Source organism: Ctenopharyngodon idella, chromosome 12 (assembly GCF_019924925.1).
Source record: "Ctenopharyngodon idella isolate HZGC_01 chromosome 12, HZGC01, whole genome shotgun sequence".
NCBI lineage: Eukaryota > Metazoa > Chordata > Actinopteri > Cypriniformes > Xenocyprididae > Ctenopharyngodon > Ctenopharyngodon idella.
Genome location: NC_067231.1, coordinates 6,031,665 through 6,044,610, shown reverse-complemented (window position 1 = coordinate 6,044,610; position 12,946 = coordinate 6,031,665). Strand labels below are relative to the sequence as shown.

The window sequence follows — 12,946 nt, the reverse complement described above, 5'->3', positions numbered from 1 at the left end:
TCCATCTTCTGCTCTCAGGCCCTCAGAGCCCCTGTGAAAGAACAGATTTGCGTATGGCTATTGTGGCGGATCATCTTGGTCTAAGTTGGACTGGTAAGAAATGACACCACCTAGAGGACAAAGTGTTACATAACCACCTTAGCACAAATATACTCTATTTGTTTATATATCCCTATTAATGTATGTAAAGTAATTTATTCACATTTTTAGGACTAAATGCTATTTTTTATTATTAACATTGTTGCACACATATGTCTTTGCCTTTGTTATTGTTTCTCAAAGCATCGGTGCTGCTGTGATCAGTAGGGTGTGCCATCTGCAGTCACTGCAGTACTGCGCACATGTGTACGGGGGAGTGGTGAAAACACAGGAGTTGTTAATCTATTTTTAATGTGTTGCAGAGCTGGCCAGGGAAATGGAATTTTCGGTTGATGAGATAAATCACATCCGTGTGGAAAACCCAAACTCATTGACAGCTCAGAGTTTCATGCTATTAAAGAAATGGGTTAGCCGAGATGGTAAAAACGCTACAAGTAAGTATGCCTATGGACTACATATTTTCTAAATATTTCCATATAATTAATCATATGGAATGGAGAAGGGTGAGTAAGATTTGGACTTTTGCATCCAAATCATTTTCTCAGCCATTATACAAGAAATATCACTTATGTTTATAATTTAAAGGCATAATTTATTGTTCAGCTGATATGTGCAACCATGAAAATATTTTCTTTTCTCCTTTCAGCGGATGCCTTAACTGCAGTCCTGACTAAGATCAATCGGTTGGATATTGTGACATTGCTGGAAGGGCCGATATTTGACTATGGTAACATTTCAGGCACAAGGTGTTTTGCAGATGATAGCGCTGTTTCCCAGGAGCAGGCTGATGGTAAAGTTTAGCCCCATCTACCTGAACTCTACTTCTCTATGTCTCTCACAAATCTGTAGATTCATAGAACCATCATGGCAAAACACTTATTGCTCTAAATTTAAACCCAGTATAAACTTAAACTCAAGTTTAAGTTTAAATCTCAATCTTCTTTTCTAATCAATTAGATTCACCAATTATCAACACTGTTATTTCCCAGCCTGGTGTTGGACCAGTCAGGGATCAGTGTGATCATATATATAGAGTTATTATGATTGTTTGTTTGTATGAAAGCATTAAAGCATGCAGCTATGTAGTACATGACATAATATAATGCTGAATCAAAACTTAATCCCATCTTAAAAATAGTGGAAATTATAATCAATTTTTATGGAGCAACAGTTGGAATCCATAAGTTAAAAAAAAAAAAAAAAAACATTAATTTTCACCATAGAGAAACAATTATGTATAAACTGCAATATGAGTGATAATGAGTCAGTCTCTCAGCCCTCTCACACTATTTAAATATTTGTATATATCTGAATATTTTGCAATAAGCATATATATTGTTTTTATACTTATAATCAATGTCTATACGTCAGTAGCTTTGATAGTGTGGTCATTTTGTCAGATTGTCACAGTCTTTCTTTTTTTTTCAAATCAAAGTTTGTAATGTTGTGATTCTTAAAGCTGGTTGGTTTGGTTCATAGTTTAAAACTCTTGAATGGGCACTGAAAAATCCAAGGCCACTGAAAAAGTGGGCACTCACTATTGTGCTTTATTGGAATATCTGCTAAGGCCTTATAATCTATTTGTGTGACAAATCTGATGGGTTTAAGATTTGGTTCATACTGTTTTAAGATAAACATTATGTTTATGTGTATACAGAGTATACTCCACAAAACAATAGCAACTAACTATTAGCAATAGCAATAGTGTTCTAAATTTCTCTACTCTGTTTCCTCACTATACTTTCTGAGATATTACATACATGAAAACATAATAATATCCAACCTGCTTTTACAGCATGATTGCCTTAATGTTCCTCTCTGTGTAGTGCTAATGAATAATGATCATACAGTAATTTGGAAGCTTTATCGATAGCATGGCTCTGGCTACTATGGAATGTCTGCTTGCTGTCAAGCTGCCTTATCCTTCAGTATCCCAGAATCCTCTGAACCTTCCTGATAGAGTGCTTCTGCTTCAAATCCAGACCAGCTGCTTTTCCACTGCCTACCAACTCTTTCATAGCAACACTTTTGCCTCATTTCAAAGCGCAATGGGGCAGCTCTGTAGCATAGTTTCACTTTCTGTGGTGGAGTAAATCAGTGCTAGCTCTTGCTACAGCTCTTCATTCATGCTATGGTAACTCACTCTGTTATTAACACTGCATTCTTATCTTCATATAGAAACATCATCCTGATAAGTCTTATGTTTCTTACACTTCAACATCTTATCTTGTCTTGCTTCATTTTTCTGCAACCTGGTGTCCATGATAGTTTCTACTACCCCTACTTCATCTCCTATCCCTAAAGTGTTGACCAAACAATCTCAGTCTGTTTCCTCTTCAACATCATCATTACCCATCTTCCTCCATTTACGTCAAGACCCCAATGTTCCAGAACTTTATATTTAGTGTTGTAATTATTTGCCTTTGAAAATTACATGGTGAACTATAAGATATATATAACAATACTAATTATACTATATGTTGCTTACGTTAATGGTATATTTGTAATGGAATATTCTGGGTTGACTTATTTTCTATCCGCCATCTGTGGTATCTTTTCGACTACCACAGAAAACAATTTTTCCCTCAGTTTGTTTTTGAAAACAAACTTACAGTAATCCATATACAATAGTAGTCAATAGGGAAGATTTATCAGGTGAAATATGAAGCTTGTACTAAATCACTTAAAAGAGATAGAGCATATGCATGCATGCATCACCGTCGGCCGAAGTGACTGTGGTTACGCCCACTGAGTGGCAAAAAGACTGAGTGGCAGCATTGTTTTTTAGCATGAATGCCGCGAAAAACACACAAAACACATTCAAAATGGAAAAAAGCTCTGTACAAATAGACTGTACAAATAGATTTGACAAGAAATTTGAGGTATATTTTTACAGACTGCCGAAAGCTAAAGAAAAGAGAAGCAAATGGACCTATCTAATGGATTTACTCATGTTTTACTCGCATTTTCGCAGTTTCCCCTATTAAATCCAGTGATGCAGCAGGCTCTTTTGCCACTCAGTCCGGTTGAGGGGTGTGTTCCGGTGGCAAAGTGACATCAGTGCATACCCTCTATTATTCAGTAAAATATGTTTGTTATTCGAGTTATCTAAATTTAAAGGTGGGACTACTTTAGTTGGAGGAACTTCTGCAAATCACCCAGAATATTCCTTAAAAGCCATAAAGTTAGGGTATATTAAATTCAGAAGACCACCCTAACACCAACATGCTCCTCCATGACATTTTCAAAGGTCTCTGTCATAACATCTGTTGCTGTGGCATTGTGTACAATTGGTGTACTCCTCCATCTCACTATGTTGTATCACTCAGGTTACCACAACATTGAACTGGAGCTCAAGAGCCCCTCAGAGTTGACCTATGAGCCCCCTACCCCTCTTCGTCAGGATGATTTCTTTAGCGAGGACAGTAGGCTAAAGTTCTATAGTGCCCCTGTTAGACCCAGTGAACTGTCCTTGCAAACCACTAGTGGCCCAGTGTCTACAGATACCAAGCCACCTACTGTCATGGCAGAGGACAGCTATATTGGAGGTCGAGAGTCTCTTGGCCAAGAGGATGGATCAGCTGAAGATGACCTTGGTGTCAGCCACAAATCTGTGGTCCCCTCAAAACAACGTGACAGTGACGAAACCTCCAAAGAATCAGATGTCTTCCCAAACAGCCCAGTAAAAGAGCAGCAGGAACATAAGATTCCTGTTTGTGCCTCATCCGGTGAAGCTCCTGGAGAGAGTGGCAAGTCTGGGTTTGATGAAGAGATGACCCAAGAGAAGATAAAGTCTCTCTTGGAAAACATTAAGTTGGAGGAAGGCTCAGAGGATGAGGAGATGACTGAGGAGAGGCTGCAAGCAATCCTCTCCCAAGTGCAGCAGGCAGAAAAAGATATGTCTTCAATTTCAGGTCTGCAGACTGAGACATCTGGCCAAGGACTGGGTACTGATAAACAAGGGCAAAGAGGGTTCAGGTACTGTGACCTCTATCAACAAACTCTAGTCATCTTATTCTACAACCTCAGCAGGTTAGGTAGCAATCAAGTAATGTATTTTAAACTTCAATGCATTCACAGCCAAGAGCTAATGTCCTCAACACCTGGAGTGCAAGCTGAGAAGCAAAATGGAGAACATCCAGTACTCCAAGCCCAAGCTGTCTTATCGGCAGACGCCAGTGAGTCTTCCAGCAAACCAAAGGGCAAAGCAAGGAAAGACTCTGGACGAGAGGAATTGAGCAGTGAGGCTCTGGAGGACAGAGGACAAAACAACGGGGAGGAGGGAGTTTCCGAACCTAAAGTCCAGGTACAATGTTCTTTAAGACCTTGAAAAAATGCCACCAATGCTCTGTAGATTTTCTAAGATAGATAAACCAAGTTTGTCACCAAGCATGTACTCACATGGCTCAGAGTGTCTCGATCTGCCCCTTTGTCCAGAACTAAGTACACTGCCCAAGGAGTCATCCATTTCTTTTGGGTTCTTCCTTTGTGAAAGTTCCAGTGCACTGAAAATTTTGCACTTTATTATTTTACTGCAAATGTCAATAGATCTTCTCTGGTCTCTGAAGTCTCAGAAGACTCAAGGTACCATGAAGCTGCACACTAAACAACGTAAATATTACCAAAAAGATTTTGGTTGCAGAAATCCCAGCTAAGGTATAATGTGCAAGCTCGTAATCATGTCACAGCTAATTGAGTCAGTGTCCTAGTATTTATTAGATCAAGACTTTTTGCTAGTACCTGAATCACACCATAGGGAATTAGGGAGTGGATTGAGACACACCTTCAATACTTCAAGGAACTTCTAAAGGTATTTCTTTAAAAACATAACATTTATATGCACTTCTTTAAAAGTTCTGACTGAAATCATATCAGATGGGCTAACAGACCTAGACAATGTGTAGCTTGGCTTTTTCCAGCATGTATACACATAAAGTAAGACTACAATTGACCTTGGCATTTTGTGCTTGATGTGTGATGTGTATAAAATACTTGAAATACTCTATTAAACATCAAAACCATCATGTATACTTGGACAGACTGTAGCTTGACTACACAAAAAAAACGAAACACTTTAGATTGATTATAATTGCACACATGTAAACGTGATTATGTTCTCCACTGAAAGAAGAAATAACCATTATCAAGGCTGGGTCACTGTCAGTTCTTGAGATCTGTAACATGAAGAACATTAGTTGAAGGTCTGAAGCACTTCATATGAGCTTGATGGCTCATGCACTGATGTAATGTGCTGACCTGACTCTAGCAGGAAGCTCGTAGAGATAATGAATCCAGCTCTGATGAGGAAGAGACTGTCACCACCAGAGTGTATCGGCGGAGAGTGATTCTGAAGGTACTATGAGTGGTACTTTTGTTGATTTGGGCTGGTTTGTGTGCTTTAGTCTGTGTGCTAAGAGGGAATGAAGTGATTAGCACACTGACACTTTTCATAAAGAAGTTGCTGTGATTTCTGAAGTGTTTATATCTCTCTTGTCATCTGTTTTTTGTCTTTCATCTTTTAATGTTCTTCTCCTCTACTTTTACTAAAGGTAGGATAGGTAATTTCAGAGAGGCTAGCAATAGCAAGCTAGCTTTAATTAAAAGCATAAGATCCCACCCTCTCTTCAGAGCGCTTTCCAAAGCCATTCCTCCTCAGAAAATGGAGACTTTTGAAAACGCTGCAGAGCCCGTTTTAGTTTGGAAAACGACAGGGTTGCGTTTCAGTGTAAACAGACCAAAATGGAGACTTTTGAAAATGATGGCATGGCTGCCTACATTTGCCCTGCGTATCCTCGACGACCGTGTAAACAATAACACTGGCTTTGTTGTCATTTTTAGCAGCCATTGTGCAGTTAAACTCTGTATTTTTTTTAATACTGCAGCTGCCCACATGCGCAAGAGGCAACTGTTTACACTTGTACGCGCATGCCCAGTGTGCATGAACAGTCATGTGACATGCGTTTTCAGTTGTGTAATGTAGATGGAGATCGTTTCTGAAATTTTGTGGAAATGCGAGTGTAGACGAGGATCGTTTTCATTTTAAAACGCCATTTTAAAACAAACACGCACTAGTGTAAACAAGTCTGCGTGATTAGGGTGTGCAGAGGTATGGAAATACATGTGTTGACAGGCAGGTAGGACCTAATGCAATGATTGGACAAACATTTTTTGGTCCTGAGACTTTCACAGAAGATATATGTACATTTTTTTTATATTTAGACCACTTCTATTATTGATTGATATCAGGATGTGAAGAGAAATTCAACCAATATAACAAAAAGTGTTTATGTAAAACATTGCCTACCCTACCTTTAATTAAATACTTACACTACTAATACTTCATATTAATATTAAGCTTTGCTTTATTGATACCTCATTTTGTGCATCTTGATTTTTCAGATTTGGTTTTAACCAAACCAGATTTTAAAAACACTGATTATTAAAAAAAACAAAGAAAAAACTTGGCTGGATTTACTGGATAATTTGATGCTTTTGGCATGTCATTTGAAAGATACAGTAAGCCTGCATAAGACAGTTTTTGTTTGGTTTGAATCTTTATATTGTCTTATGCCAAAAAACATCTGATGAAAGCTCTCTAGATGTTTTCTAGATGTCCTCACAGACCCTGTGTGCGGTTGTGTGTGTGTGTCTGTCTGAGTCAAAGATCAAAACAAAGTGAAAGATCTGTATTGTCTCATCATGCATTCCACCTCTGTAGGGTGATCAGGCCAAAAACATCCCTGGTGAGACCGTGACACAGGAGCAGTACACAGACGAAGATGGAAACCTAGTCACCAGAAAAGTAATGTCCATGCCCACCCCTAGCAGTGTCACCCTCTCCTCACTTTACCACGTCTGTTCTCTTCCATCTGTCCATGTGTGGGTATAAACCACTACCATGAGTCGTGACTTCACCCCCTTTTCTTAGGTCGTCCGTAAAGTGGTGCGTCGCATAGCTGGAGTTGAGGAGAAAGGCAGGAGAAAGCGTGGGAAACGTTCCCGGCAGGCCAGTAGGGCCGAGCAGGAGGAAGAGGGGGGCCCCAGGCCCCACAGAGAGCACACTGAGGTTGGATTAGTGTGCAGCGCTGATGCTGATGCTAGTGCAGGACTGCAGTGTTCAAAACGTGTTGGATTAGAAATCTAACTCAAGAATTTGGTTTGACGTGGCTTCATTAATGGAAACGTGATCTGTTTTGGTTGATGTGCTGTGTTCCCTAGCTGTGCGTGTGCGACCAGGCAATTGTAATGTTGCTCCCACACATATTCAGAGGAAAAAGAAGACTCAAAAATGTGTGGGGGGAAAAAGCTTCAATCAGCTAAATGGTTTTAGCTGGAGTCCTTCCCAATGTCCATTGATTTTCAGCTAAAACTGAAACTACGCTGATTGATTTAGGCTGCATCCTACAACAAATGAAAGTGAAAAATAAACAACTTTCCAGATATACAGAAGGCCAAAGAAGCTATTAACATTTTTAAGAATGCCTTGTTTCCTCATGAGCATGACTTACTTTTCATAATAAAAGCTACAGATGTCTTGACAAAGCTAGTTTTATCTTGAGTTACCTCACAAAAACAAATAAACCAAAAAATAACAGTATTGCATGACATATTTAGTAGCTGGCGCAGACTGATTGACCTCTTGTGATCCTGCAGCCAATGAGATTGTTTGCTCAACATTTAAATTGTCTGGTTCAGAGTGCTTCTGAATCCCTCCAGCTCCACCTGCCTTGATCCACTAGAGGATTTATGTATATCTATTTATAATAATATTTATAATAATTATTATAATAAGGAAAGTTGTTTTTATATATATTATTAGATTTCTGTTTCTGCTCATGTAGCTGAAAGTTCTATAAAAATAGGTTTTGCTCAACAAGAACAAAAATGAGAAGGAACATTGTTGATGTGCCATGGGACTAATTTCATTTTTTTCTTTTATAGAGTTTGCTTGTGCTACCATTGATGGGCATTGGGAACAATGACCCTACAAACACTGTGTCGAATGTCGGCTTCCTTAGAGTCATCTCTAACATACTTTATTTTCCTCTGTCATTTCAGGCTGGAGAAGGAGGGAAGGGCAAAAAGAAGGAAGGAAGACAAAGGGAGGAAAAGGGTCAATCGTAACAGTTGTGCTCTTTTTGGTAAGCCCATAGGCATAAAACTAGGAAGGGTCAGTGGAAGTCAATGGGTAGAAAGCAGAGCAGAGTAGAATCCTGCCAGTTCAGGCGGGAGCTTTTGTGTATAGTCATCAACACAATAGTCACCAGAGAAATGTGCTTTGTTACAGCAGTTTTTCCAGTTGAACCGCAGCCCACCGATGACATGCAGACACAGCAAATTAGTCCATGCAATTGTTCTCTTACTGATGTCCAGACTAGGACAAAGTGTTTGAAGGGTCATTTGGGTCTTGCATTGTGAATGTGCACATTGACTGGACATCTAAAGTCAACATGAAATGACTTTCACAACTTTTTTTTATTATTTAAATAATGTACTGTATGCTTGGATTTAATTAGTGCCCAAGAAAAAGTGCAGGATCATAAATATTTCTTATGTATTTTATGTCATAACATTTTCTCGTTTTACTTTTTATTTACAAGATTAGATTTTGAACCACATATTTTCACTGTATTCTCAGATGTTTAATCTCTACTGTATATCAAATCAAGAGTTGGTATTAAAAAATATTTTTTTAAAAATATTTAAAATAAGTTGATATATTCAGTGTTTCCCATATTTTCATTTTCTTTCCTGAATTTTTTTTCTTTAGATTTTGAGGCGAAATTCACAAATGATTAATAAACTTCTGCAGCGTATACAAAAAGGCATTCCATAAAGGGATAGTTTGCCTAAAAATGAAAATTATGCTTGCTTGAGCACCCAGCAATTGGGGAAGTTTGATCATAATGTTCTTGGTTGTCATATAATATCACCTGATGTGACACGACTCTCGCATCTGGTGTAGGCAAGTGTCAGCCGTTAAAGGGTTAGTTCACCCAAAAATGAAAATTACTCACCCTCATGTCATTCCAAAACCGTAAGACCTTCGTTTATCAGAACACAAATTAAGATATTTTTGATAAAATCCGATGGCTCAGTGAGGCCTTCATTGCCAGCAAGACAATTAACATTTTCAGATGCCCAGAAAGCTACTAAAGACATATTTAAAACAGTTCATGTGACTACAGTGGTTCAACCTTAATTCTGTAAGGACCACTATCGTCAAATATGATTGATAATGCATAGAGTTTGTATTTGTATTTTTTATTAATGTCAATAAATTAACGTACACATATTTCAAGAATTAGTCTGATTCAGGGGAATCATAAGGCCAAATCCTGACTGACGAGAGGAGGAGCTGGGGATGGAGGAGGGTAATTAGCTCCTGAGAAATGCGATAGCTACTGATAATACTGAGGAGCTTATATATGGATGCTGTGATAACATCCATATATATATAGCATCGAATCTTTTGTTTCGAATCAGTGGTTCGGAGCATGAAACTCATGTGATTTCAGTAAACAAGGTTTCGTTACGTCATGTTTCGAAATTTCAATGGTTCACCACTGGGGGGCGTGACTTTGACAGTAAGAAACAAAAGATTCGTAAAGCTTCGAAGTTTCATGAAGCAGTGTTTTGAAATCGCCCATCACTAGATATTGTTGAATAAAGTCGTTTTGTTTTGTTTTTTGGTGCAAAAAAAGTATTCTTGTCACTTCATAACATTAAGGTTGAACCACTGTAGTCACATGAACTGTTTTAAATATGTCTTTAGTAGCTTTCTGGGCATTTTAAAGTGTTAATTATCTTCCTGGCAATAGAGGCCTCACTGAGCCATCGGATTTTATAAAAAAATATCTTAATTTCTGTTCCGAAGATGAACAAAGGTCTTACAGATGTGGAACGACATGAAGGTGAGTAATTAATGACAGATTTTCATTTTTGGGTGAACTAACCCTTTAAGCGACCAAATGCTAGTGGGCGGGGCTTGTGGTGTGATGATGCAAAACTATTCATCAATGTCTTGCTCTGGAGGCAAATTTATTTGCCCATGTAATGTCACAAATATCCAAATTAGCTGTTTTTGGAGCTTGATTACATAAATGCTTTGTTTATAATGAGAAGGATGTTTTAAGCTCTGAAACTTGCAGGTTATTTTAATGGTACAAAGACCTCTTATACTGTATGTCAAAAGATCAAGGCAAATTTGATTTCCCATGTCACGACCCCTTTAATGGTCTAAAAACATCTGAATGTTCTTAAAAGTAGTCTTTATTTTCTTTGTGAAAAATATAATTTCTTTTTTTTTTTTTCCCCCACTGTGTTTCAGATTTGAAAGTGTTTCAAAAACATTTTCCTGGGAAGAAGATCACTGGAAACGCGCACAAGGTCAGGGGATGAGGAACGCGTGTCTGCAGCTTTCATAAAAACAAATGGTTTTCAGCCAGACGACTTTTGATTTCGCATGAGCATGAAAAAAACTTTCTGTCAATAATGGCTAACGGTCGAGAAGACATTGTTGGTGCGACGTTTCAATCGACTGGGGGCGTCCGATGCGAGATGCTCCATGGCAGCGCCCAAGCACTTCCGTGACCAAAGAGGCCACGAAACATATTGCTGGTTGACAGAAATGGAGGGACTTGTTTGAATCACCTTCAACACTCGCCTTACTTTTTTTTTTTTCCTCTCGGACTCATAATGTCGGGGTGTATAATGCTGTTGGAGCTTATGATGTATATAAATTACACTGTATAAATTCGAGTGGGTCACAATATTGTTAATGCACTGGCAAGTGTGTAGGAATGAACTACCAATTCTGATTCCAATTTTAAGGGAACGCTTCACATGCACTTGTATAATTATTAGCAGAAAATGTTTGTAAAGGAAAAAATCCAGCTTGATTTTAACAACTGATATTTCTTTTAAACCTACTGCGGTTCTCAGTGGTACGGACATTGGAGCAGCTGTAGTTCTGTTCAAAGACTTCTTCAGAGTACTAATATTTTCATGCATGTGATACACTTTATTTTGATTTTTCTAAACTGCATAACACAGGAGAAGGGGAAATGATGTTCTGTATGCGTGCACTCACAGCCTTGATAATGCTCACTTTTTTTTTTTTTAGAAAGATGACAGTATCAGACCACCTCTGACTCATTGTTCAGCTTCACTAAAATACACTGTGTCCCATCACATCACAGCGCCGGTTTCCCTATGCAGTTACAGATAGTGACAATTACTGAAATCCGAATGCGTCACGTCGACTGGCGTGATGCACTTTTAACTGTTCTCATGTGTATTGGCTCTAAGATGTAGAAGTCTTTCTGTCAGCCTGTCATTTGTAATCATTCTAGCAGTGTATTACTACTTTTCAAGGCTGCTGTGGTTTTGGGGGAAATTTTACTTTGGTTTTGGTGCATTATTGAGAAATCACCCAAGCATTAATGGATGATAGATCTGGTAACAAACATATGTATGGAAAAAAACAAACATACACTGGATGATCAAATTAATTATTTAAGCTTATAATAAATTGTGTTCAAATCCTCGCTGTGTTTTCTTTCTTGTTCAACATGAAGCATTGCAACATTTACATGGAGGAATTTCATGTCCAAGTCATATTCATCCCCAAACCAAAAGAAACATAAGCATAAGAATTTAAGTCAGTTTTTTCTATTATTTATTTGTTGCATTGTGACATTATTTTCATTATAATTAAGCACATTTCCCCCACAAATTTTCATTACTGCAATGCAGTAATAAAAATCATCCTGTCCAGAAACTGTGTTTTGTAATTATATAAATGTAGCCCTATATCATAATGAATTGTACTGTACAAAAATACATTTCTTTACAGTAGGCATTCACTTGAGGAAGTGTGGTCAAAATGTTCTTGGTTGTATACTGTCTTAAAATATCTGAATGTTCTTAAAAGTAGAAGACTTGGATTAAACTGTTTGATTCATTTGGATTACTGTTACAATCTCTTTATAAACTTTTTGAAGCTTGAATATTTTGGTTCTGTGGACTTTCAAGGATGGACAAACATGATGGAATATTAAAAATATCATGTGTGTGTTTGTGTTACGAAGATAAACGAAAGTAATGACATGAGGGTGAGTTAAAGATGACTGATTTTTGTGTTAAGTAACCCTTTAATTCTACATTACCAGAGATATTTTTTTAACTACCAAACATAGCAAAAAAGGGGCCTGGGTGTTCAGCTTCCTTTGGCAGGCTCAACTAGTAGTGACTCGCTGTCGCTGAAATGCTGATTACAGGTAGATAAATTACAATTTGCTGTTCATACAAACATTTCACAAACTACTATCGAAAATAATAATACCTGGCAGGCCAACAGTTGTCTTCCTCCAGGTGACGCTTTGAGCCGCTTTAAAAAAAAATGTATTGGGAATATTTGTACACTGAAAAATATATTATTTTAATTTAATATTTGAGCATTTGATTAAACTGATATATGCTAAACATACAAACAGACATGTGCCACAATAATCCTTATAAAAATGTAATAAAAGATTATATCTATATATTTATTTTTAAAATCTGTCTAATCCAGTAACCACAAACCATTGTGATTGGTCCAACCTTATCAGTGCTGAGAAAATGAACGGCTTGCACATGATGACGATGTCTGCGTGCTGCTTCAGCAAAAGTCTCAGAGAAAATTTACGACTGTTTAATGATATTATGAAACTTTGAATTGGAAGTACACATTAAAAAGTTAAAACTGCAGAATTATTACTGAGCCACCCCCACATTGTGCCTGAACTCTAAGCCCCGCCCATTTCTAGAATCAAATCAGTAGGGGTCGCTGTGGGGTTCTACA

General features: G+C 37.8%; 1 protein-coding gene across 8 annotated transcripts in view; it reads left to right on the top strand.

Annotated features, from left to right (window-relative positions):
- Positions 1 to 11,648, top strand: part of ank3b (ankyrin 3b) — a 115,129-nt gene extending 103,481 nt beyond the window's left edge. Inside the window, exons 40-49 of one of the 8 annotated variants that reach the window (XM_051915763.1) lie at positions 19 to 93; positions 402 to 533; positions 746 to 889; positions 3,429 to 4,077; positions 4,180 to 4,405; positions 5,366 to 5,452; positions 6,818 to 6,901; positions 7,028 to 7,165; positions 8,158 to 8,240; positions 10,430 to 11,648. In XM_051915763.1, coding sequence (XP_051771723.1) covers positions 19 to 93; positions 402 to 533; positions 746 to 889; positions 3,429 to 4,077; positions 4,180 to 4,405; positions 5,366 to 5,452; positions 6,818 to 6,901; positions 7,028 to 7,165; positions 8,158 to 8,223 — 1,601 coding nt within the window. In that variant the 3' untranslated portion in view covers positions 8,224 to 8,240; positions 10,430 to 11,648. The remainder of the gene's footprint in view (positions 1 to 18; positions 94 to 401; positions 534 to 745; positions 890 to 3,428; positions 4,078 to 4,179; positions 4,406 to 5,365; positions 5,453 to 6,817; positions 6,902 to 7,027; positions 7,166 to 8,157; positions 8,241 to 10,429) is intronic. The other 7 variants (XM_051915756.1, XM_051915755.1, XM_051915758.1 and 4 more) reach the window with 7 other exon arrangements.
- Positions 11,649 to 12,946: the final 1,298 nt, after the last annotated feature.